Here is a 25,773-nt window from a genome sequence, read left to right as displayed (position 1 = left end):
TCAGCTCCTTGTCCCCTTCCAGGGCTGGACCCTTGCAGCAAGGGGGGGGGCTCACAATCCCCCTGGGGTCCCCTCACAATTTAGAATCCCCCCAAAAACCCTACAAGGACCCCAAATCCGTATTGCCCTCCCCCCCCCCGGGTTTTCCCCCCCCCACAACAACCTCATGGCGGCGCGGAGCTGCTGGGCAAACAGGGCCGGGTGTTTGTTGTGGGGTGGTTATTTATTGTAGGGTTGTTTGCCCTCCCCGGGGCAGGGTGGTTGTTATTGTAGGGTCTCGTGAGCAGCCTGTTGTTATTGTAGGGTTGCTGGCGCCTTCACCTGCTGTTGTGGGGTGGCGTGATGGGCCGAGCCACGTTTTTCCCCCCCCCATTTTAACCCCCCCTCATTTTAACCCCCTATGGGTGCCCCGTAGCCGAGGCCGGGCACCCATGGGTGCTGGGAGCACCCTTGGGTGCTGGGAGCAGGGTGGGGGCCCTGCACACCTGGTTTTTGTTTGGTTTTTTTTTGGGGGGGGGGCACAAATGGCACCCCCAGACCCCCCCCCGATGTAGGGTGCGGGAGCAGGAGGCTGCGGAGTGGGATTTATTTTGGGGGGGCCCCATCCCCACGGCCCCCCATGGACCCCCCCCATTTATCTGCCACCACCCCATAGCTTTGGGGGGGGGTGGGGCTGATTTGTACCCCCCCAAAAAAATTTGTACCCCGGTAGTGGCTGGGGGGGGGGCACTCACGGGGACCTCATGTGATGGGGAAGTGCCGTAACCCCCCCGTGCCCCCCCCCTGCCCCAGGAGGTTCCTGTTTGTGGTTTTGGTTTTCAGCTCCCAGGCACTAAAAATGTGTTGGACCCCCTGCCATGGGGCTGGGGGGGTCCCCGGGGGGGATTTCGGGGGGGGGCAGAGCCTGTTTATGGCCCGTTTCCCCCCCCCCCCCGGGGGGCACTGGGTTGAAGGGGCAGGGTGGGAATCGGTGCCAAAACAGCTGGAAACGGTCAAGCTGCAATTTTTGTGTGGTTTGGCCCCCCCCCCCGGCCCTCTTTTGGGGTGTCCCCAGAACCGAGACATGCCCCATATGTGTGTGTGTCCCCCCCCCCAAAAAAAAAAATCCGAAAGCCACCAGCGTGGGGGGGGGGTCCCCAGGCGGTGGCCATTCCCCTGCCCAGCTCCGGGGGTCTGCGCCCTGTCTTTGGGGGGGGGGCTCACGGACACCAGGACCCCCCCATGTTGGGGCACGAGGGGAAGGATCCGGCCCCACCCCAAGGAAAGAACAGCCCCGGGGCTGAGTAATGGGGTGAGTCAAAGGGGGGGGGGAATTTAGGGCTGGGAACAACCCCACCCGTGCCCCGCTCCCACGCCGGGGACTTTGGGCACGGAGCTGGGGGACCCTCACCAAACCCCCCCCCCCTATAATTTAATGGGGGAACCTCAGCACCCCCAGGACCCCAAAACCGCTGCCGTGGCCTCGCTCCGTGCCTCAGTTTCCCCAGAGGAGGAGGAAGAAGAGGAGGAGGAAGGAGGAGGAGGAGGAGGAGGGGGGGGCCTCTTCCTCCCCAGTGCACGCAGCCGGCGCGTGGGCTCCTCGTGCGCCGCTGCTCGCCGCTATTTTTACCCCTTCGCTGCTGCTCCACGGCTCCTCCAGCTCCCATTTTTGGGTTTTTTCCCCCTGGGGGGGGCCCAGGCGAAGGATTCGGGCCCTATAGGGATGGAGGGAGGTGGTTTGGGGGCCCCCTGTTCCGGGTCGCCCCGTAATTTGGGGTCTTCGGAGCGAGGGTCGGGGTTGTGGGGGGCAGCGGCTGAAGTCGGAGGTGGGGTGGGGGGGGCGCAGGATTGGGGACGGGGGTGCGGGATTGGGGTCAAGGGGGTGCGGGATTAGGGCTGGGATGAAATGGGCTGGGGACGGGGGGGTGCAGGTTTGGGGACAGGGGGGTGCAGGATTGGGGATGGGGGTGCGGGATTGGGGAAACGGGGGTGCAGAATTGGGGATGGGATGTGCAGAAATGGGGACGGGGGGGCAGAATTGGGGATGGGGGTGCAGGATTTGGGACGGGGGTGAAGGATTGGGAACAGGGGGTGCAGGATTTGGGAAATGGGGGTGCAGGATTGGGGACAGGATGCGCAGAAATGGGGAAGGGGGTGCAGGATTGGGGTCAGGGGGTGCAGAATTGGGGACGGGATGTACAGAATTGGGGATGGGGGTGCAGGATTTGGGATGGGGGTGCAGGACTGGGCACGGGGAACCGCAGCACCCGGGGCCTGCTCCTGCTCTCGCTGCCGGCAGCGCTGGGGCCGCGCTCCCCACGTGCCGCCCGCCGCAGCCCACCGCGCTCGCCCTTTCCCCAAATTGGCTTCGTTAATTGGGGGGGGGGAAGCTCCAGCACCGCCACCTTCCCAACCCGGATCACGGGGGGGGGGCCCGGGCCAGGAGTGACCTTGGCGAGCTCGCCGGGAGCGGAGCTAAAATTAAACGGAAAAGCGGAGAAGTTCAGCAGGTCTTGGCGGTGCCCCCCCCCCCAAAAAAAAAAAAAACAACCTCGTAAAGGTCGGCGGGCGAATGTCAGCGCTCGGGCGGGCTGCCTGCTGCGAACCCAATCCCCCAGCAGGGTTTGGAGGGCTCGTGGGGGGGCCAAAATAAATCCAGCCTCCTGCTCACCCCACGGCTCCTTTCCCAGATTGCGCCCAGGGCGAACCCGGATTTTTTTTTGGGGGGGCAGAACCCCAAAAATCTCGCGTTGGCATCGCGACCCTGCCCGTTCACCCAAGGATTTTCGCCCCCCAGCCCTAGGATGAGCCCCCCCCCCTTTCGCCGTAGCCTTTGACCCACTTTGCTGCAGGAGGCGACAAGGGGAAGGCAGCGACCGCAGCGCAGCCAAAATAGTCGGTGGGGACGGCGAGCGCCTTCCGGCAGCACCGCCGAGCCAAGGCAGCTGCCGAACAAATAGTTTCCAGAGGAGCACATCGAGGACTAGAAAGTGAAAAAGAAAAAAAAAAAAATTCGGAGCTGGCAGAGCCCCCCCCAAACCCGGCCGTAAACAAGTGACCTGGAAACCTGCGGCCCGGATCAAGTGACTCGGTTATTTGTTCTTTGGGAGGGGGGGGGAAAATAATATATGGTGAAAAAAATAATAATAAATGGTTAAAAAAATGATAAATCATAAAAAAAAAAATAATAAATGGTTAAAAAAGAATAATAAATGGTAAAAAAAAAAAGAATAAATGGTAAAAAAATAATAATAATAAATGGTAAAAAATAATAATAAATGGTTAAAAAAAAATAATAAATTGTTTAAAAAATGATAAATGGTAAAAAAAAAAAAAAAAAATGGTTAAAAAAATAATAAATGGTAAAAAAAAATGCGGAGGCGAGGAGCTGAGCCCCGACCCCGAGGTGCTGGGGGGGTGCCGAGGGGCGCACCCCGGGCGCACGGAGCAGCGAAGGCAGGACGAGGCGCCCCAAAATCGTTGGGGACCTCAAATCCCGGTGCCCGGAGCAGCCCCTCTGCACCCCGCTGAGGGTTTTGGGGTCGTCGCCGTCCCCCCCCCCGGGACTGCGGCTTGGCCGTGGTGGGGGCTGAGCCACCCGGGACCTTTGGCCCAGTTGGAGCCACCGCGCAGCAGGGCCGGAGCCAACGCGGGCCCCGTGCCAGCAGCCGGGGTGAGCAGCCAGCTGCGGGGCTGCCGAGCGGCACCGGGAGCGGGGTGTGCATGGGGGGGGCTCTGCTCTGGGCCCCCCCACATTTATTTTGTCCCCTTGGGGCCTCGGCTCGGCCCCAGCCCCGTTCCCTGCTCCCCGTGGTGCGCGCCGGGGAGCGCCTCTTGGGACCCCTTGGGACCCCCGCCGGTTCCTTCTGCTCGTCCCGGGGGGGGGTCAACGGAGCCCCAAATCCCACAGCAGCCCCCGAGATGGGGTGGGGGGGGGGACATAGGGTGGGTGGCAGCGTGCAGGACGGACACGGGGACGGACAGACAGAGGGACAGCACTCCAGCCCTCGGGGTGGCACCAGGGGACGAGAGACCCCCAACCCCCTGCCTTGTGCGCGGGGTCCCCCTTGGCAGCGCGCAGAGGGGCTTCGAGCCCTTTTTTTTTCCAAAAATAGCTAAATTTAGCCCAATTTAGCCACGGTTGAGCCGCTCCCCATGCCGGCAGCAGTGTCCCGTTGCAGGGGGCTCGGTGTCGAGTCCTTGTAGGGCGCAGCGGTGGCTCGCCCCCAGCTCGGCGGCGCACGGCGGTAAACAGCTCGCTGGAAAAATCCCTGCCTGGGGAGGGACAGCGGGGCAGGGAGGGGGGGGCAAATAAATCCCCCCCCCAACCTCCCCCTGGAAATGGGGCCAATGTGGGGCTGGGGGTGATGTGGGGCTGAGACCCGACCCCATAGCCCCCCAGGTGCGCCGGGGCACGGTGCCACTCGCTGCGGCGCACGGCCCCCCCCCCCCCAGCCAAATGGTTTTTTTTTTTTTTTTCTTTCTTTCTTTTTTTTTTTTTTTTTTTTTTTTTCCTCCCCTCCCCTCTTTTATGGCCCGAATTGGTTTTTATCGGGGCCATAAAGCGGGGCGTGGGGGCACAGATGTGCTGAGGCTGCAGCTCCGGGACTCGGCTGGCACCCAAAGGGGGCTGGCAGTGGCCCCGGTGAGGTGGCCACCGGCCCCGCCTGGCAGCGTGCCCCGCGCCCTTCCCCGCACGGCGCAGTGGGACGACACCAAAACGATAAAAAATAAAGAAAACAACCCCAAAAAAAACACCCCCACCTTTGTTTATTGTAGGGTCTCGGCTTTTCCTCTTGCCCCTGAGCGGGGCAGATCCACGCTGGGGGCTGGGGCAGATCCCAAAAAAGGGGGTCTGGGGGTGCCTCCCCCGGTGGGTGCGCAGCGCTGTGGGGTTATTTTGGGGGGGGGGTCTCAGCTCGCAGGGCAGCCCCCCAGGACCCCCAGCTGGCTGCGGCCCCCACCCCATAAAGATTTTCCTGTCCCTACTTGGGCCGGAGCCGGGTTCCCCCTTCACCTGCTTGGAGGGCAGCCCGGCCCCGCGGCGGTGCCAGCTGGGCACGGGGACAGCGGTTTGGGGTCCCCCCCCCCCAAAAAAAAAAAAATCCCCTCCCTAATGGGGCATCAACCCACAAAGGGAAACTGAGGCACGGGTGGGGGCGAAGCTGAGGGCACCCTGAGCCTGGCACCCATGGGTGCGGGGGGGAGGCTGTGCCGTGGGGGTCCCAGCACCCCAAAAACAGCCCCATAGTGAGGAGGGGGGGGGACGGAGCTGTGGTTATGGGATGGGGCCGTGACGTCCCGGGGACACGGGGTGCCCTGACGTCCCCCGGCCCCAGATGGACCCCATAAGATAAGCGCCACGGGGCTGGGGCTGGGAGATAAACCCCGAGCGGTGCCGGGGGCTCCCCGACCCCAAATGCCTGGGCAGGCTCCAATAGGGGCTGGTTTGGGTCCAGAAATGGCAAATCCGGGCCCCGTTTGTCCCGGGGGAGGGTGGTTTTTTTTTGTGTGTGATTTTTGTTCGTGGGTAATAAAAAAAATAATAATAATTTGGGGAAACGGGAAATGGTGAAACAGGGCTGGTGAAAAAAAGGGGGCTGAGCCCCTCGCTGCGCCACCGGTGGCAGGGACTTGGGGTAAGGGATGGGGACGAGGCTTGGGGACAGGGACAGGGCTTGGGGTTGGGGATGGGGACAGGGCTTGGGGATAGGGACAGGGTTTGGGGTCAGGGATGGGGCTTGGGGACAGGACTTGGGGACAGGGAAATGGCTCTGTGATGGGGATGGGGGTTGGGGACGGGAATGGGGACAGGGCTCGGGGACAGGGACAGGGCTCAGGGACGGGGCTGGGGCTTGGGGACGGGGCTCAGGGACGGGGACGGGGCTATGGGACGGGGTTTGGGGATTGGGACACGGCTTGGGGACAGGGCTTGGGGTCAGGGACAGGGCTCGGGAACGGGGTTTGGGGTCAGGAACAGGGCTTGGGGACAGGGCTGGGGCTTGGGGATGGGGCTCAGGGACGGGGACAGGGCTATGGGACGGGGTCCGGGGATGGGGCCGGGGCTCGTCCTATGGGGCCGGGGCTTGTCCTATGGGGCCGTGCTGGCCTGGCACAGCCGGAGCCGCCGGCATCCAACTGATAAGGCCCCCCCGTGCCGCGCCGCGCCGGCTGCAGCGAGATAAGGACCAGCTATAGGGCCGGGGGGGGACAAATAGGGGGAATTTGGGGGGGGGCTGCAGTGGGCAGGGCAGGGAAACTGAGGCACGGCGGTCTTGGTGCAGGGGGTCAGGGCACTGCGGGGTGCTCGGGGTGCCCACGGGGGTCCCGCAGCCGCCGCGCCCCCACCCCACAGCGAGGGAGGGGGGCGCCCGCGCCAAGTAGGGGACGGGGGGGCCAAGGTCGGGGCTGTTTTTCCTCTCGAGGGATCCGGGCCCCGTTCCTGGAGCGCCGCAGGTAGCGTCACGCCACCCCGTCAGATTTTCCGTCAACTTTCACCCACATCCCCCAAAAAAGGGCCGGGGGGTGGGGGGGGGGGCGCGCGCGCGAGCCCCCGTTGCCACAACGGCCCCGCGGTGATGGGGAGCGGGGATTTTTCCCACCCCATTGGGATCAGCGGCTCCCGCTCCATGCCTCGGTTTCCCCTTCCCCACAAAGCGTTCGCCTCCTGGAGCTGCGTCCACCTCTACGGGGTTTTTTGTGGGGTCCCCGGTCCCACAGGGACCCACAGGGCTGGGGTGCTCCTGCTGTAGGTACAGGGCAAGTTGCCAGGGTGAATTTGGGGTGAAATGAAGCGATTTTGAACCGAGCAGCGGGTTTTCCTCTCGCCACGCAGCAGGGCACCGAGAAAAGGCGGCTTTTGGATGATCCAGCCCCAAAACCCGCCTGGAGCAGGGCCGCATGCTCTCAGACAGGGGTTGTGCTCTTCAAGGTGCACCCATGGGTGCTGGAGGTGTGTGGGGCAGGGATGGGGACATGGGGACAACACCTCAGGGCCCGCAGGGGGCTTCAGGACGCCTCCACCCCACTCCCCCAAATCCCCCTCCGCACACCCCAAGTCAGCGACCCCACAACGACGTCACTTGGAGAAAACTTTATTAAAAATTTCACCCCACAGGGGCTCGTAGAACGTCAGCAGTACAAAATATAAAGTTTTTTTTTCACTTCTTATCCCCCTCCCTCCCAAAAAAGAAAAACGATAGAAAATCAGCTGTACAAAGGAGTCAGCGGCCGCTCCACGCTCCTGCACCCCATAAGAGCTCGGCCCTACTGGGGCCATCCCCACCGAGGGGGCAACAGCGGCAAAAAAAAATTCACGGCCGGGTTTTGGTTTCGCCTTTTCCACACGAAGCAGCCCAACCTCAGCCGAGTCGGGGGCATTTTGGCACCAGGAGATGAAGTTTTGGGGCCGGGTTCGGCCACAATCGTCCTCCGCACGCTCGGGGTCTCCCTGACGCACACCCGAGGTGTCGCATCCATCGCGGGACGGCGTCGCCGGGTCCGAGGCATCGCGATGGTTTCCCAAAAACTGACAAACTGACCCCACTGCAAGTCCTTCCAGGCTGGCACCCGCCTCTCCTCCCCGAAAGATTTGGGACGGCGGTGTCCGAGGCACCGACACCTCCCGTGCACCACGCACCCGCCACAGCTTCTGCCCGTTTCCATGTGAGCACCTTGGTATTTGGTTTGGTTTTGTGGTTTTGTTTTTTTTTGTTTTTTTTTTTTGCTTTTTTTTGGAAGACTTTGGCTGTGAACAAGGTCCCGAACAACCCCCGAGCCACAGAAGGGTTTTTTTCTCGTAGGCGCCGAGGCAGCCGGCACACGAGGGAACACACAAAACTCAAGACACTTCACCCCTTTTCCACGCTCGCCCCGGAGCCTCCCGGGGAGCTGTCGCGCCGCCGGGCGCCCTTCGTGCGGCCGCTCCTGCAGCGGGGCTCCCAGGAAGACGCCAGCCTGGGCGGCTGCCAGGTCCCACAGCAGGGTCAGAGTCCAAAAAAAGAGAAGCGGGAGAGCCATTTCCTCTCGGCACTCACTGCACGTTGTTGTTGGCGACGCAGGGATCCACCTAGGGAAGAAGCCAAGAGGCCGTTGAGATGCTTCCAGGCGCGTTGCTCAGCGTCCCGAAACCACGCCCGGCCCCCACCCCAAAACCCTCTGCTCCCCCAAATCCCCGCGGCCACCCCCGGGGGCTCACCTCGGTGTAGGTGGGCGGCGGCATGAACTTGAACTCGGGGGCGTACATGAAGATGGGGCTGTCGAAGCTGTCGGGGTCGTCGAGGAGAGGGGTGGTCGGGCTCTCCAGGCGGTGGTCTTCAGGCACGATGTCCAGGTAGCAAGGGGGTGCTGCAAGGCAAGGAGGGAAAGGGTGAGGATTGCCTCAAAGCACCCCAAAAAGTGTCCGTGGTAGGTGTGGGGCACCCCAAAGAGCCCCCACTGTTGTTGCTGTGCCCCCCTCACCTTCTGGAGCATCCGGCAGGTTGAGGTCCACCCAGCTCATCTCGGAGCTGGTCTGGCTGGCCATGCTGGAGCTGCGGCTCCCGATGCCCGAGCGGCTGCCGATGACGAGGGGCAGCTCCAAAATGATCTTTTTGGAACCCGGGACGCTGACGTAGATCTGCAGGGACGAGCGAGGAGCAGGGTTAGGGGACGTAGAGACCAAGAACAGCCCAAATTTACCCCCTTGCCGAGGAGGAAGGACGTGGAGTCAGCAGCCCCAGGCACTCACCTGCAGGAAATACTCCACGCGCAGGATGTTGCAGCCCAGGATGGAAGGCTTCAGCTTCTTGACTCGGATGGTTTTGCCCCGCCAAGACTCCGACATGCCCGAGATGATGTGGTTGCCCCGGACGCAGGAGAGCTTCTGGGTGAACACCTTGGTTTGCCCGTTGGCCAGGTAGGTGTGCTTGGCGACGATGGCTGCTTTGGGCACCACGATGCGGGAGCAGGTGTTCTCGAAGTCGGCGTTGATGCAAATCTCATCACCTGGGGAGGAAAAAACAGCTCCAATTTAGGACGGTCCGGCCTTTTCCCCTTGGGGTATGCTCGTTTGAGTCGCCACGCACTGGTTCAAACCCCCCCGATGCTCCCCCCAGCCTCATCCCACCACCCCTCGCTCCTCGAGGAGGCAGGCTCCTACCTTCACAGAAGCCCTTCCTGTCGATCTGGGCGCTGACTGACACGCGGCCATCAGGAATGAACATGCAGGACACCTTCTTCTCCTTCTTGGCAGCCACTGGGGACTGTGGAGAAAAGCAGAGGGTTAACTGGATGTAACCTGCCTGCTGCCCCCCCAGGCCAATTCACCTCCTCCCCCCACTTTGGGATCTCAGCTTCAAAATTCCCCGTGAGGCTCGAGTGTCTTGCAGGGAAACCAAGGCCCAACCGCCTTCACTTCACCTGCCCAGGTGCAGGGTTCAAGAAGTGACTAAGACTTCTTAGGAACTAAGCACTTAATCCAAGCTCAGCAACAAACCCAATTAAGAGCGTCTTAATTAGAGGTCGGAGTGACCCCGCCTAAGCGCCTCTCCCCACACCCTCTGGCACCCAAACCTCCTGCACGGTGGCAAGGCACAGCAGCACTCACCAGCAGCTCTGGGGTGTTCACATCAACGGGGTCCATGACCTCGAAGCATTTCTTTGTCTCCTGGGTGGGAAAGGACGGGCGCTCGAGGAAGGCCTTCACCCAGTAATCCACGCAGCCGTACTTCCCCTTGAAGCTTGTACCAAGAGGCCTGAGAAGACAAACACCTGTTAGGCACCTCTGAGGCAGGAACAGAGTTTTCCATAAAACTACAGTTTGTTTTTTTTTCCCTCAGAGACCACATTTGTGTGATACTTACCCCTGGGGAAGCTCGAATCCGAATTTGTACTCGTATTTGTTCCCAGGTCTCAGGATTACGGAACCATCCCCATCTGGGAAAAGAAGAGGGGAGCATTAAGTGAAGCCCCGGGGCATTGTTCTTAAGCATTATCCCCTTTGTGCTTACCCATGCAGCGATCAAGCCAGACGCTGCATGAGCTCGAGCAGCATTAGCTGCTTGCTAAGAGCCTCCCACACCTGTCCCCAAACAACCACAGAACTCCATGTCCTCACGAAGCGAGCAGCACTTTCACTTCCTCTTTCAACATCCGCAGCTGAGGCCACAAACACAATCTGCTTCAGTTCAGGCTGCCCTACCCCTCCCCACTGCCTCCCCCTCCCTTGCACTTTGGACGAGTATCCAACTCCAACTTCTTTCCTTGTTGTTTATCTCTGAGATTTCGCATCAGCCCAGGTGTATCTCCCGGGACGCTGCCAACTCCCTCTCTGCCTACCCTGGAGCCAGCCCAGGGAGGAGGCTGAGGGCAGGCAGGGGAAGTTCTCTGTGCCCTGGGAACTCCTCGCCTCTGGCACCGTCTGTGCGGGCCCCTCCCTGGCTACCTGTTGCAGGCACCAGGCTCAGCTCCCGCTGCCGTGCGACATCCAGCCCAAACCCATCTCATTCTGCCTGCTCCCAGCCACATCAACACCCAGCTCCTGCTTTTGTTCTGGGCTCCTGGCAGGGCACACAAACCCTCACCTTTCTCCTTTCCCAGCTGTGATGTCCCTACCCATTTCCTCATTTCTCCCAACTCCCAGCCACCACCCAACTTCCACTTTCACCCCTCAGCCCTCCCACCCCAAAACTCCCCCAAAACCCCCAACCAGGCCACCCCACCCCCAAGGGGGGGCACAACCAAGACACCCCACCAGGGACCCACACCTCCACGTCCCCCTCTTTCCCAGCCCCGAGCCCTCACCTGTGGGCTGTTCCTCCAGGGTCAGGACGTCCTCAAAGCGCAGATATTCCATCTCCTGCCTGCACTGCTGGGAGCCCTTGGCCCAGTTGACTTTGGCCACCCCGCAGGCCAGCACCTTGACGGCGCTGACGCGAGTCACCTCGGCCACCTCCACCAGCACACGGCCGGCCACCTTCTCCCCACTACAATATGCCTTCTCAGGCTCGCTGAAGGTCAGGAGGAAGGTCTTGACTTTCTTGAACATCACCATGGCTGAGGCAAGGGCAGGCGGACGGCTCCTGAGGAAGCAGCGAGCAGCGACGGCGGGCAAAAATACCTTTTTCTCCCTCGCGACGAGGAAAAAAGGCTATAAACCGCCCCGAAACAGGCTGGTTTCAGTCAGAAAAAGAAAAAAAAAAGAAGGAGGGTTAACCCCTTTCTGCCCGCCGTAGAGCCGCTGCGTAGCTCCTCCGCCTCTCGCTGCCCTCAGCGCTCTGGCCGCGGCCCCCCGCCCGCTCCCTTTTATAGCCTCCGCCCGCCCGCTTCCCCCCCTCCCGCGCCTGTTGATGCCAGGCGCTCCACGCTGAAGGCGCGTGGCCAGGCCGTGCTGCTCGCGTGATCAGCGCGCCCATTGGCCGCCGCCGCCTTGTTTACAAGCCGGCGGGCCAATCAGCGCGCCGCCTGCGGAGCGTGGACAGCGTGTGAAGGAGAGGCGAGCGTGTGCTCGGCTGGGGAAGGTGGGGGCGGGGGCGGGGAGTGGGGAGGAGTGACAGCGCGGCGGGCCAATGGGAAGTGCGGACGGGCGGCCGTGGGGGCCAATGGGGAGCGGGGAACGGGATGTTCTGTTCCCTGCTGTGAGGGCCGGGGGCGAGCCCCCCGCCCGCGGCCGGGCCCTGAGGTGTTTGGGGGGGGGGGGGGGCGGGGGGCGACCCCCGCCCGCTGGGGGCTTCCACAGCATTCCCCCTAAATCCCCCCTCAGTCACCTCCTGTGTCCCCTCAGCCCCCCACTGATGTCCCCCCCCCGCCCCCAAAACTGCCTTCTTTGTGGTAAAAAAGCACGGAATTGGGGGCTGGGGGCATCCCTCAGCCTCCCTCCATGGTTTTGGGGGGCCGTGAGGGGGCTCCCCTCATCCACTGCCATCTGCAGCCCCCAGAGGGTCTTGTGCCCCCCCAAACAGGGTCCTTTGCCCCTTCCAGTAGGGTCCTCTGCCCCCCAGCGGGGTCCTGTACCCCTCAACAGGGTCCCATACCCCTCAATAGGGTCTCATACCCCTCAATAGGGTTCCATACCCCTCAACAGGGTCCCATACCCCTCAACAGGGTCCCATACCCCTCAATAGGGCCCTATGCCCCCTTCAGTAGGGTCCTGTGCCCCCCCCCAGTAGGGTCTAGTGCCCCACAAGAGGCCCCCGTACCCCTCAATAGGGTCTTGAACCCCCCTCAATAGGGTCTTGAACCCCCCTCAATAGGGTCCTGTGCCCCCTCCCTTCCTACCAGATTTGGGGTTCCCCCCCCACCCCTCCCTTTTGTGCGCCGTCACCCTGCTAAAAGCAAACCGTGACGCCCCCCCCCCCCTTTACTCCCCCCCTACACCCCGGGTTCTTTCCAGCCGTCACCCCGGGGTGTCAGCGCCGGCGGCACGCGGCTGAGATCACCGGGCCTCGGCGTCACCGCGGCTCATCACACAACCCCAGGAGGGGGGCACACAACCCCGGGGGGGGCTCTTTTCTTATCAACAAGCCCCCCCCCCCACGAGCTGCCCCCCGCCTCCCACCCCTTTTTACCCCCCCCCAGCTCCTCAGCCCTGTTCCCCCACAGGGATTTGGGGCGCTGCCGTGGCCCCCTCTCACGACCCCCTCGCGTTTTCCTTCCTCAATTATTTTTGCCAAGCACATGTCCCCCCCCTCCTGACTTTTTCTTTTCCTTTTTTTCTTTTTTTTGGGGCTTTTTTCGCCGCTTTCCCCAAGCCCCACGATCCTCCTCAGCTCAGGAAGGGCAGCGCGGGGAGTGGAGGAAACGGCAGAACAATTTTTTCGGCGTCGCCCAAGCCTCCCCACCCTTAACGAGGAAAGGGATGGTGTTGGTTTTTTTTGTTTATTTTTTATTTTTATTATTTTTTTTTTCCTTTCAGGAATTGTCTCTTTTGTCCTTCGCCCCCGCTCACGTGGGCCTTGTTTGTCCGTGCCTTTCTGGCACAGACACACACACACACACACACACACACACACACACGCCACCCTTTTGCTTTTCGCCTTCCCGGCTTCTGCTTCCCTCAGCATTAATTCACACCTGCGAGCATAAACTGAGAGGGCGACCGGATAAACTGATCGCCTGCCAAGCTGCGGGGCCGATCTCCCTGCTGCGAGGGAATTATTCCACGATTAGGGCCGTAACGAAGGGCCTGCACCTTTTCCTGCTGCCCCTGGCCAGCTCTCCCCGTTGCCTCCTTTGGCACGCTGGGGATCGAGGTGCTGGGTTAATGAGAATTGCGGATTTGCTCTCATTTGGCCCGATGAGCAGAGCTCTCTCGCCAGCCCTGCCAGCTTTGGGATACGCGATCCCGAAGCCCCCAGCTTGGTTCTGGGCCCAGCGTTCCCTTTTTTTCGTGCTTTCCCTCTCCGGTTTCCTCCGCAGCCCGTCTTCCAAGAAAGACATCTCCAGCCTGGCTGCGGCCGGACAGCAAAACGCATTCCAGCGATGTCAAAGGACAGTGAAGTCCCAAGCCAAAGAGCTTGCCAAAGATATGGTCCAAGGCACGTTCCAGCTCCTGTATCCCCTCCAAATTTGCTTTTAGCTGTCACTCAGCTCCTGCCCTTTGCTCCCCTGACCTCTATCCGGCTGGAAATGCCTCCCGGGTCCTCCTGCAGGAGGAGGGGAAGCTGCGATTTCCTCAGGATGAGCCTGGGTTCACGAGGTTTCGCACGCGAGCAGCACTCCAAGTTATGCACGGGGTTTGGAAATGGAGCTTCAGCTTGTAAACGAAAGCCCCAAAATGTCACGTCCCCTCAGAACGAGGACATCAGAGGAGAGGCCAGTTTGATTTCTGGGCAGGGGACGGCCCTTGGGTGCTTCCTCGCTCCCCCCCAATGATTATTTTAAGGCTTTTGCCCCCTCTCAGCTCACTTCCCACTGGCAATGTGAGGCTTAGGAGGATCCCCCTGGCCTCGATCGCTGCCATAGGGAAGGAGAAAAGCTGCAGGTGAGGCTGTGGCAACACGGGTGGGTGAAGAGGGCGACCAGAGCCGTGTCCCCTCCTGCTGTACCCAGCCTGGGGCGAGGAGAGCTGCACGAGGAACTGAGTGTGCTGGGTGTAAGGCAGGTCGAAAGCAGCAGGGCTGGGCTGGAAACCAAGGCCCTAAAATGAGTCACGCGAAGCAGGGGCCGCTGAGTGGGTCACGGAGAAGGAATTCAGCGAGGCAGAAACCGGGCAGTGCGACTCAGCAGCTCGCCCTTCTGCTTTCGGTGCCGGGCTCCGCAATGGCCACGCCGTGCTGGAAACTGCTCTCCTGCCAAGCCCTGAGAAATAAAACCTTTATTTCCTGCTGTGGGCTATCGGGAGCCACGACCCAGGGTCGCCAGGAGAAGCCGGGCTCCTCTTGGTGCAGCGTCCTCTGCCCCGTCCACCCCAACGCCCCGCAGCCCGTGGTGCCGAGCTCCCCGGAGCTCCTCGCTGTCGTTTTCTGCCTTTTTCCCCATATATGGTGACTTCCAGCACGTTCAGGGCAGGGAGGAGGGAAGAGAGGGACGCGAAGGGATTCACAACAGGCCCAAGAGAAGGGACAGAGTGTGCCTGTTCTGCGGACGGGAACGGGAGCCGGGGCGGAAGAGGCATTTCCTTTGGCAGCGCTGTTTGCGTGCGGGGAGCAGCGCCTAGAAAATCCCACCCCGATCCTATCGGGGCCGTGTGGCTGGAAAATGAGGGGTCTGGGGAACCCGTGGGACACCGCTGCCCTGCTCGGATCCGCTGGTGTTCGGCTGTGGCCGCATCCAGAGCACCGCAGCGATTCGGCTGGGTTCAGGAGCAGGAAAGCTGAGGCAGAGAAGCAAGGGGAGTGTTTCCATCCGTGCTTTTGAACAAAAATCAGCAGTTTTGGTTGCGGTGCCTGGCTTGGGGCAGGGGCCACAACACCGCTGGGTCTCCGGAGGTGTTTGGGGTTGAGTTGTCCCTTGGTGAAACGGGCTGGAAAACTCTCGGGGCACATCCCACAGATCCCCAGTACCCAAATCAGCTTTTTGCTGCTTCCATCCGCAGCAAGGGCCTGGATTTCCTCTGATTTCAATGCGAGGCACTGTGCAGGCTGCTCTGTGCACGCACAGCACGGGCCTGGAGCCCCTTCTCCCCTTCCCAACCCCTGCTGAACGGGGAAGAGTCCTCGCAGGGCTTGAGCGTGAGGATTTTTCCCCCTAGGGCCCAGATTCCCAGCTCCTGCCAGGAACACGACGTGAAAGCTCTCCCTAACAGATGGTTCTTTGCTGCGACGGGATTTCTTCACCTCCTTTCTGGCCAGATTGTGTTTTTGCAACAGAGAAGGGGGGGGGGGGGGGAAAAGCCGGAGCTGCGAGTCAACAGCCTGTGACAGACCGGGCTCGGTCATCCACAAACAAGGAGGAATTTGACTTCTGGAGCTTGGGAAGTCCCGTGTCTCTCATCTGCCCTGCGCAGGAGGCTTTGCTTGCATCAGCTGCCTCCCTGTTCGGTCTGGGCTCTGCTCTGACACCCCAGTCCTGCTCTTTGCAAGAGCAAAGCCAGCCCTGGGCTCTGCAAACCAACCCACCGGGACCTCTTTGCCTCTGGTGGCAGCCAGAATTTAAATCTGTTGTTGTTAAGAGAGGAGAAAGTGTTGGAAAGCAAAAGTTTTCTTGAGCCCCCATCCCTGCTCCATCTGGGTATCCCTTGGAAGGGCCCAACGGAGGTTGTGGACGATGGAAACAGCGAAGAAATAAGGAATATTCCTAACTTTTCCACAGCCAAAGCTCTTCTCGGGCTGCCACCGCTTGGGTTTGTGCCTGGGGTCGAGGGGACGGCTGCTGGAGACGCTCACCCTGCACGTAAAGCTCCCCCAATCTGAAAGATTTCGGACCTCGTTCAGCAGAAACCAAATCTCTGGCGGAAGGACCGAGCACCTTTCGGGGAGCCTTTGGTGGTGCTTGGGGCGAGGGCTGCCACCCACGGGCTGCTGCTCTCCCTGCAGGCTCCGTCCCCTTGCTCCTCATCCCTGGGATGCTGCGGACATCTAGAGGGCTTTCCAGGAACGGCACGGGCTGGTGCCAGGGGTTGAATTCCTCCATCCCCATCCTTACAGGGTTGCTTTTGGGGTTCACGGAGGTGCCAGGCTGCCCGCATCGCTCCGTCCCCCCCCTGCTCGGTCCTAGGCGCACGTCTGGATGCGCTTCTGTGCATCTGCTGCCCAAATGCCGCTGGCTGCTTCCTTCTTTTGATTAGATTCGAGGCTTTTTGTCTTGCCAAACGCCTGGAGAGCACCCGGCCAAGCCCTCACTGAAACGTGCCCGTGTCGCACGTTCCCACGTGCCACCGCTGAGGCTTTGGCCACCACGAACCCAACCCCAAATCTCACCCCAGGCTCTGGGGAGGACATTTGCTCCTGGCCTCAGCATCTCACTAACAAAACGTGCCACGGCGTGGCGTGAAAAGCACCCCTCAAAGCTGTGTTTGGGCAGCTTTTAGACCAGTGTTACCGTTCTGAAGACCTACGCCTGGTCTGGAGAGCTCTGGTTTGAAGTCTGGTGGCTCGGCAGCTCCGACGTACACAGCTTTGTGCCCTCGCTGGAGCACCAGGAGCTGGCCAAGCCGGCTGCCTCTGGGTCATTTACGGCAAGGGGAAAGCTGCTCATGAAGGTTCAGCTTTGGCTGCTACACCTCACGCCCCAAGAAAATGCCTTGGCATTTCCCTACCTGCTAGAGCTCGGAGCCAGATGGGATTTAAGGGACATTCCCCCGCGACCCGGTGCTGTTGACAAGTGTGTACAAGGTCAGGCAAACCCCAGGTCGGATTTAGACTGGGAATTCCCTTGCTGCAACCGCTCAGGTTGGGCATCTGCATGCAGAATGGCCAAAACCGGGCTCGCTTGTGAAAACGCTGGCCGGTGTCGCCGGGGTCTTTTTTAGCAGGTGACATACGCTGGGAAACCGAGGGCTCGATCCAAAGCCTGCTGACGTCAATGGAAATACTCCTGTCGACATCAATGGGCCTTGGATCCGCGCCTACGTTCCAGTTCTTTATTTTAGCCTGCAATCTGTCAGGGGTGGAAAGGGCTCCCTTCTCCCCGCAGCCTTCAGCACATCTTCGAGAGGTCTTCCTTCCCCCAAAATCGTTACGCTTCGGATGCAGAGCAGGGAACAATCCTGGGAGTGGGCTCCAGCCCGTTCAGCACCGTGCCCGCCTGGCCCCCCGCCGGGCTGCGGCTCCGATTTAGGCACCAGCACCATGTGTGGGAGGTGGTGGCCGTGGCTTTGGTCGTGGCCCCAACCAGCACCGGAGCTGGGGACCCCGGGGAGATGCCCAGGGCAGCCTGGCATTCCTTTTCCAGCGAGCTCTGCCCAAAACCCTCTCTTTTCACAGGTTTCAGGGTTTGTCTGGGGAGTGACGTGGAGATGCCCTCAATGCACCGGACACGGGGAACTCTGGTTTTCTTTCCAATGGGATCGGTGCCTTTGGAGCCCAGCTCGTGGCTCCTTTTCCCTCTGGGAAGTCAGTGAGCGGGTTGGGAGGCACGAGCCCCGGCCCCAGCCCTCCTGCCAGGCTCTGGGTTGGGACAGAGCCCAGACACCCAGGGCATGTGTGGGGTCATCCCGATTGCCTTCACATCGCTGGGGGGGTCCTGGGGGCTCTCCTGTCCCCAATACACAGCCTTGGAGGTACCACGAGGCCTGGGGAGTGAGGGGCCATGGGGCAGCGAGATCCTCAGCTCTCCATCAGGAACGCTTGGTGTCACCGAGGAGCCCCCGTTTCACCCCGTGGCTCCCTCGTTTCGCTGCCTAAAGTCCTGCACGGAGCTCGGGGACTATTCATGCTGTGGTCTGGTTGGGGCTGCTGAGGGTTTTGTCCCTTTGGGGGATCATTGCCACCACCCCGGGGACCCGTGACGTGGTGGAGAGGGGCGGCGAGGCAGGCTGGCTGCTCTCCTGCCTCGGCGCGGGTTTATATAAACCACAAAGTGCTCCGGAGTAAAAGGAGCAGTGGGTGGAAGGCGAGATATTATTATCTTCACCTGCTGCTGCCGACCAAAAGAAATGAGACGGATGACAGGAAATGAGGACTTCAAAAATAGACACCTTTAATGTCAAAACGCTCAGGGATTAGCGAGAGCAGCGCACAAGGAACAGAGAAACTCTCACGCTAGGCACCGTGTGCCTCGAGACTGTGGTGGAGGAGGAAATCCTGCTGCTAGGGCTAAGAAACATCTCTGCATTCACTGGCTGGTGGAAGAGGCAGAGGTAAAAAAAAAAAAAAAAATGGACCAAAGAAGCTGGGGGTGCACCGAAACGTGACTTGCAAAACCTCGCTTTCCGCATCCCCCCTCACCTGGTGATTTCCAGTTCTCCTTCCCCAGCCCAAATCCTGCCCACGGCTGCGAGGTTGGGGCTTTGCAAGGCGCTCGTGGCTCCGTGGGACAGGGATGGCAAAGGTTTAATGAGTCCTCTTCGTTAAAAAAAAAAAAAAAAAAAAAAAAAAAAAGCATATGGAAAATATTTCTTAACTTATAGAACTCTGCTTTACTTAAAACCTCTTAAATATATTAAACATCTAATTTGGCCTCACCTCCGTGTTTATGTACATCTGCTCATAGTTCCCCTGCCCACCAGTACATCCATGGGGCTTTTTGCCAGCTCGGTGTCTTTGTTGTCAGTTCTCTTTCACAAGTCAAACCTGAAGTCTTGGCTAGACGTGAGCTGTGCTGCGACGGTAACAGAGAGAGCTGGGCCCAAAGGAGAGGAATGCCGAGTGGTATTTTTTTCTCACTGAAACTCAACGCTGGTCCAAAGTCCAGAACTTGCTATATTGAGTCCTAGACAGGTGCCAAGACAACAAAGAAAAATAGCAACAGGAGCTTGAAATGGTGCAGACCTGAGGCTCTGCGACCGCAGAGGGCTGGGAATCCGTGGCACCAGCCCGGAGAAAGGAGGGCTCCGTACGGCAGGGTCGAATCCAGCTCTCGTGGAAAAAAAAACAACCCCCAGAGCTCGGTCATATCACTCTGATAACCGTCTGATTGCCTTGCTCCATGTGACTTCAGCAGCTGCGGTGTCGAGGGGCCCCAAATCCACCTGAAGACATTTTTTGGCTGGTAGAAACCGGGATCTGGGCTTTGTTACTGCCGAACCTGTGCGGTCCCTGAGCTGACGCTGGCTGTAGTAGTGCTGGAAGGGCTGCGGAAAGCAGGCTCACGGGGAGGACCGGTGTCTTGCCAGGGTCAAACCCAAACCCCGTTCTCAAACCCAAAATCTTTGAGGGGCAGAGGCTGTCCGAGCACCCTGCCTGTTTCTCCTTCTTTGGTACAGCCGCGATATCCTCACTTTTAGGAAAACCCACACCAGGATCCAACATAAAAAACGGGAGAGCAGCGAGGCTCAGCCGGTGCCATGCGTGCAGGAGCAGCGGAGACAAACTGGAGTCTCAGCGACTTCTGTCTCCGGCGCTCCCCTCTCCAAAGGTCTGGGGCTCCGGTTCCTCCTCGCTGCAGAGCTACTTGATCCGAGACGAGGCATCTCTCTTGATCTGCCAGGCATGGCCCTTGAGTCAGCAGCGCTCTCGTCTTACCCCTGCTCTGTACGCCGTGCCAGCGGGACTTAAAAGTGCGACTGCAGAGCCCAAAGGCTAGCGGCGAGGAGGAGGAGGAGGAGGAGGAAGGAAGGAGAGGCGTGCGGGCAGCCCGCCCCGGCCTGGAAGATGTGCAGCTTCTCAGCGTCGGGCAGGAAGACCCTGGCATCCTCCAGGGCTCCGTGGGCCGCCATGGTGAAGTTGGCATCCCCGGAGGTCACCACGTCGAAGACGCAGGACTGGAAGTAGACGTCCTCCACCGGCAGCATCTCCTTGCAGAGCGCCCGGGCCTCCTCGGCCGCCCCCCGGCCTCGAGAGCAGCACTCGCTGCGGGAGATGCGTTGGCTGCGGGGGCAGCCCCCCACGCAGAGCTGCAGGTCCTGCTCCTCCGTGAAGGCGCGTGCCACCTCCTCGGCCGCCCGGATGGAGAAGGAGAGCTGGCGGCCGGCCTGGCGGACGGCGATGGTGGTGCCGATGTACTGGGCCCGGATCTCCACGTGCCGCCCGGGGCTGAGCTCCCGGATGGCCAAGCTGCCGCCTCCCGGCCTCTCGCCGCCGTTCACCGAGCCGTCCTCGAAGGCCGCGGGCAGGTTGCCGATCTCGGCCTGGTAGACCTTCTGGTCGATGCACTCCTTCATGTTCTTGAAGATGATGGTGAGCTGCAGAGAGCACAGCGGTGGGGGGGGGGGGGGGGTTGGTGGGGCAACGTAGATCCCACCCGTCTTGCCCCCCACCAGCTCGCCCACACCCCCACGGTCCTTTCAGGAAGCAATTTCCTTCCTTGGTGCCATTTAATCAGCTACAAAGCAAGGAGGAGCCAAGCCTGGACGGAGCGCACAGCGGCACCCCGCACACCCCCCAATAACCCATCCCTGGGCTGCGATGGGAGCACTCCCTGCTCCCCAAAAGACCTTCACCCCTCTCATTCTGAGCACATTAATGCCCGATCCCACAAGGGTTTAGCTGCCACTGCCCTCCCCAGCCCTTTTATCGAGGCAGGGAGCGCCCCACACCCCAAAGCACCCCAAAGCACCCCAAAGGCGAGGGTGTTTTTTTTTTTGCCAAGCCCTAAGGCGCCGGCGTTACCTTGCTCGTGACCGTAGCGTTGGAGCCCTTGGCCACCGGGGCGCTGGTGGCTTGCACGAACAAATAATCATTGTCCAAGAGGGGCCAGGAGCCCTCCACCCGGCAAGTGTGGAAGTCGTCGTGGAAGGTGCGGATGTGGGGGTCCCCGAAAGCCGCGCAGTGCTGGTAGCTGGGGGGCCGGCCGTGCTTGTAGAGGAAACTCTTCTCGTAGTCGCAGATATCCAGAGACTCGAAGCCCTGGTGGTTGGGAGCCGGGGGCCGGGGCCGGGGGGGGGACGTGGGGCCCTCTTTGGAGCAGTTGTTCTGGATCATCAGGTCCTCGATGCCGTGGACGGCGGAGTGGAAGGCCAGGTCGCCCCGGCACGTGCGAGCCGTCTTGCGGGTGCAGTGGGAGTAGGAGCGGAGGGCGTTGCAGTACGCCGCCGTCCTGCCGGAGCCCCGCAGGTTGAGGGTGGCCGCCACGTACTCGGAGTTGCAGCGCAGGATCTTGCACTGGGAAGAAACTGGGAGAGAAGGGACGGGGACGACGACGGCCCAGGGAGTCCCAGCAGAGCTGCTGGGGCGGGGAAGGGGCAGCCCCCACCGCCTCCCCGCCGCCGTCCCACAACGGGAGCGCCTGCAATTAGTGAGCTCGGCGGCCGGTTTAAGCCACCGGAGGGAATGAACTCGGGGTTGCCAGCTGCAGAAACGGGCTGGGACCAGTGCAAAGAGGGACGGGGCTGAGGGGCTGTGCTGGGGCAGCTGGGACGTGAGATTGTACCCAGGGCACGAGCGCGGCCGCGAGCCAGCGCTGCCGTTGCGACCGTGACCCCGGGACGTGGCTCAGACGGAGATTCTTCGCCCCGGGGCTTTGCCAGGGGACAAATGGGAATTTCTGAGCTGGGAAACCCCCCTCGTCCCATTTCAGCCTTGGCCAGGCTGGGCAATCAGTCTTTTGTGATGGGCCGGACTGCACCAAGGACGTCCTGCCACCCGGGCTTCTTCCCTCCGCGCTGCCACCGCTCCGGGAGGGCTAACGAACTCATCCCAGCGGGCACCAATTAAGCTCATTAAGCAGAGGGGTTATAAGGGAGAGCAGAGCTCTGGGGGGCTCCCAGGGGCATCCCCCTGCTGCCCACCCTACAACCGTGGAGGGACGAGGGCGCTCAGTGCCTGGGACCCCAAGGAGGACCCCAAGGAGGACCCCAAGGAGGACCCCAAGGAGGACCCCAAGGAGGACCCCAAGGAGAGGCTTTTTGGCTCGCTCCAGTCCTCTCCTGGGGGCTCTGCAGTGGTGCTGCCCCCAAACCCTGGGGGCTGCAGCTCCTGCTGGCATCCCCACTGCGGATGGGGTTTTGGCACCGCTCTGCCCGTGCCCGGGCAGCTCCTTACCATGCCTGCAGAAGAAGAGGAGGAGGAGGAAGAGCGCTGGGAGGAAGAAGCCGGGGCTCTCCAGCTGCCCGGGGCTCTTACGGCAGGCAGCTTTCCCCATTCCAATCCATGCAGAGCCTGGGGGGTCGCTCACCCGCTGGCTGCCCCCTGCTGCATCCGGCAGCCCCCCTGCGAGCAGAGAGAGGTGGGATGGGAGAGCTGCAGCAGAAAGTGCCTGGGGCCGCAGGTTTGGAGCCACCAGCTGCAAAAACGCAGCCCTGCAGGGCTCGGCTGCACCGCTGCCTCCTGGGGAAGGCGAAATTTGGGGCAAAATCCCAGCGGGTTTGGTTTCTTTTAGCTGTTTTCAACCACTGCAGCTCAGGGATGCTTCCTGGCATAGGCAGGAGCGGCCGATGCATGCGGAGAGGACCCGCGCTGCCCTACACGATGGGCACAGCGTGGGCTGCTCCATCCTTCTGGCAGCCCCAGCGGGCGTGGGGCAGTGGAAACCCAAGCTCTGGAGCGCAGCATCCCAGGGCTTAGGAGCTGAAAAGCCAAATTCTTAGCGTGGCCACCGTGAAGCCCGCAGCCAGCACCGCCAGGTGCCACCAGCACCTCCTGCTCCACCCAAAAACCTTCCCCCTGTGGCCAGCACGTGGCTGCTCCCCCTCTGAGCCCCCAGCGCTGGCTCTGGGTGCAGGAGGCTCGAGCTGGCCCAAGGGCGATGCGAGGAGCACGTCGCCACTCGCTGCACGTGGCCGGGGTCCAGCAGCTGGGGACCTGAGCCCTTGGCGGCTCAGTTAGCAGCTGGTTGTTAATCAGCCTTTTGCAAACGTCCTTTTGAAGGTCCCGCACGCGAAATCTGTGTTTTTCCCCCTTCCTCTTCATCTGTGTGCCGTGCCAGAGGCTGCTGCCCGCGGCGATGTGCCCTGGGCAGCCCCAGGAGCGCGTCCTGCCGGCGCCGCGACTGCTGGCAAGTGAAAGCCGCACGCGGGAGGGAGAAGAGCCTGAAGCCACATCTTTTTTTTTTTGCAAAAAATTAAGTAAAGAAATAAATAAAGGCAGTCCTGCAGCGCTGTCTAGCACCTTCCAGCTCCCTTTGCTGTGGCTGCAGCCATCAAACAAACACCAGGAGCTGTACTGGCTGGCGCGGCGACGTAGCCGCGTGTTGGCAGCATCCCCCCCCCCCTCCGTGTCCCTCTGCCAGCTGGATTCGTGGCAAACGGGGCAGGTGTCTGGAGCAAAAAACATGCCTCAAACCTGCTGGCGAGGCTCCGGCTGCCAGCTGCTCTCGGAGGGAGCGAAACTGCTCCCTGCGGCCAGGGGCATGGGGACAGAGGTCTTGGTGGCACGGCCAGGAGCTGGGCTCACGTTTGGCACGGGAGGCACAAGCTCTGCGTGTGCTCCGAGCCCAGAGTTTGGCCCCGGAGCTGCTCGAGCAGGCTGGGAGCTGCCACGCATCCCTCCTGGAGCTGGAGACTCCAGCCCCTGGGGTTGGTGGCACGGAGGGGACGTGTCCCCGGTGCGGCGCTCGGCTGATAAGCGGCTGGTTAATGTGTAACGGGACGGCCTGGGGCACGGAGAGGCCCCACCGTGGGGTCTGCAGGCAGCAGGACCTTCCTTGGGATGTCCTGATCCCAAGGAGAAAGGCAGCAGCAGTGCCTGGAGACCCTCCTGGAGACCCTCCAGGAGCCCAAGGAGGTGCCTCGGTGGTCCCTGGACAATTCCTGGGGCAGCAAAAGGTGCTTGGACACCCCACTCCTCCCATGGGGTCCCTGCTCGTGGCACCCCGGGGCACCCCTGGGTGCCTGCACCAACGTCCTGCTGCCGGCACCCTCGTCCCTGCCCTTGCTTTGACGCAGCCCCTCTCACCTGCGTCGGCTTCCTCAGGACCCCCGGCCCTGGGGGGTCCTTCCCCGGTGGCCACCCGGGCTGCCTTGTCCTTGTCCTTGTCACCCAGCTCCTTGTCACCCACGTGCCAGCCTCCGTCCTCGGCACCTGCCTGGCCTCGCAGCCGCCTGAAAGCCGAGGTGCTGCTTCGGGGAGCAGACCCCGCTCCTCCTCTTCCTCGCTACCTTTGCTCCGGGCCTCTTCCCCCCCCCCCCCCCCCCCGGGGCAGAGGATGGGTGTCGAAATCGAGCCGCCTAAATTTAGCCAGGCGAAAACCCGGCCAAGAACAGCAAGCGCGGGGTGCGGAGGGAGAGGGTGCATGGCACGGGGGGACGGGGGCTGCTCGTGGCAGAACAAGCTGAAAGCCGCAGCCAGGCTCGTGTTTTAAGTGCCTCAGTCCACCTTCCTCGTGGGTTGTGGCTCGAGGAAGGGAAAACAAGGACTAAAGAGCAGCTTGGGTCCAAATCCCAGCTGGTGGTGCATCAGCAGCCACCGGAGGAGGGAGGCTTTGGGTGCCCGTTTATTTTTTGCCCCTGGACGCGCGGAGGCTTTGCAGCTCCCTTCCCTGCCCGGTGTTTATGTGCGGGGTCTGTTACCTGGTAACGAGGGATAACGGGAGAGCGGAAAAAATCTTGTTTAAAAAAATAACACCCCAATCCCAGCGCAGCCTCCCGAGGTCCGTGCTGGGTGCCCGGCATCCTCCCGTCTGCCTTCCCCCTGCAGCGAGCCCCCGGCACCGACACGGAGCTGGGGAATCGGTTACACGCGGGGCGGGGGCCGGGCAGGTGGAAATTCCTCCGGGAACGGCAGCCGGGGCCATCTGGGCTGGGCGAGAGCCGCTCGGCATCCCACCCAGCCGCCTCGTTTGGCCGGGGGAGATTTCGTTCAGAGGAACCAGGCTGGGGCAACCCGGCTGCCGCAGCCCCGAGGGGAGAGGCTGGGCGATGGGGCACCCCGGGACCGGGTGCTGGGGGTGCTGGGGAGGTGCTGGATCCTGAAATGAAGCCATCGGCTGCTTCAGCATCGTTGGGAGGAGGCAGCTCTCCGAGCTGGGGCTGCAGGCGTACGTTGGGTCGGGGAGGTTGGGAATTTCTCCCAGGCTGGCAGAGCGGCGCGGTGCCGAGCCAAAAGCAGCTGCCGTCAAACCTCTTCGGAAAGCCAGCTCCCCGTTTCCCACCAGAGGAATCAGCTGGAGGTTTGGGAGGTGCAAAACCCCGATCCCGCCAGCTGGGTCCCCGAATCCTGCCACCATGAGGCTGAGGAGCTGTCCGAAGAGAAGCTGGACTCACCCCAACCCTCCTGTCCTGAAGGATGAGGGCTTCCTGAGCACAGGGAGTGGGGAAAGACCCTGGTCGTGGTGTGAAGCAGGCAGTGGGGGGCTTTCTCTGAGCATCACCCACGTGGACGCTCATCTGGGCAAGGCTGGAGGTCGAGCTGGTGCCATCACGGCTCAGCCCCAGCCCCAGCACCACGAGTTTGGCAAGGCTTTGGTATCGCAGGATGGTTTGGGCTGGAAGGGACCTTAAAGATCACCCGGTTCCAACACCACCCACTGCGTCAGGGTCTAACCCCGGGGCTTTTGAGGTTGGATTCGCTCTGGGAGAGCAGCCCCTGCTCAGCTCCGAGCCGCAAACCCCCTGCTACAGGGGTCATCGGGAGCACCCCGGGGGGTTTGCACCCAAACCAGGCAGCGTGGAGGGGGACGCTCAGCAAATCACACCTCAAGCACTGGTCTCAGAGGAGCTGCCTGCCTCCATCAGGGCTTTGGATGCACGTGGCCGGGGGGCAGAGCAGCCTCCAGCATCGCTCGCCGTGCCGCTGAGCGCCTCCGGCTCGTGCACCCGAGCATCCCTCGGGTACGGGGCCAGCCAGGGAGGAGCCGTGAACATCGTCCCCGTGCCTGCTCCCACCTCGGGATCACGGGTGG

The 25,773-nt window shown here is 61.6% G+C and overlaps 2 protein-coding genes across 2 annotated transcripts; both read right to left on the bottom strand.

The window, feature by feature from the left end:
* Positions 1 to 7,057: 7,057 nt before the first annotated feature.
* On the bottom strand, positions 7,058 to 11,220 carry TXNIP (thioredoxin interacting protein). Its single transcript, XM_032204531.1, has 8 exons — positions 10,762 to 11,220; positions 9,822 to 9,894; positions 9,566 to 9,713; positions 9,119 to 9,221; positions 8,708 to 8,964; positions 8,440 to 8,596; positions 8,177 to 8,325; positions 7,058 to 8,047 (listed from the first exon to the last, which is right to left on the bottom strand). Exons 1-8 carry the CDS (start codon positions 11,009 to 11,011, stop codon positions 8,012 to 8,014), a joined length of 1,173 nt encoding a protein of 390 aa, XP_032060422.1. The 5' UTR covers positions 11,012 to 11,220; the 3' UTR covers positions 7,058 to 8,011.
* Positions 11,221 to 19,549: 8,329 nt separating this feature from the next.
* Positions 19,550 to 22,077, bottom strand: HJV (hemojuvelin BMP co-receptor). Its single transcript, XM_032204318.1, has 3 exons — positions 21,978 to 22,077; positions 20,607 to 21,109; positions 19,550 to 20,179 (listed from the first exon to the last, which is right to left on the bottom strand). Exons 1-3 carry the CDS (start codon positions 22,075 to 22,077, stop codon positions 19,550 to 19,552), a joined length of 1,233 nt encoding a protein of 410 aa, XP_032060209.1.
* Between the last annotated feature and the right edge of the window lie 3,696 nt (positions 22,078 to 25,773).

The sequence above is a fragment of the Aythya fuligula genome, chromosome 28, assembly GCF_009819795.1.
Source record: "Aythya fuligula isolate bAytFul2 chromosome 28, bAytFul2.pri, whole genome shotgun sequence".
NCBI lineage: Eukaryota > Metazoa > Chordata > Aves > Anseriformes > Anatidae > Aythya > Aythya fuligula.
The sequence above is the reverse complement of the archived record's forward strand: the minus strand, read 5'-3'. Positions and strand labels throughout refer to the sequence as shown.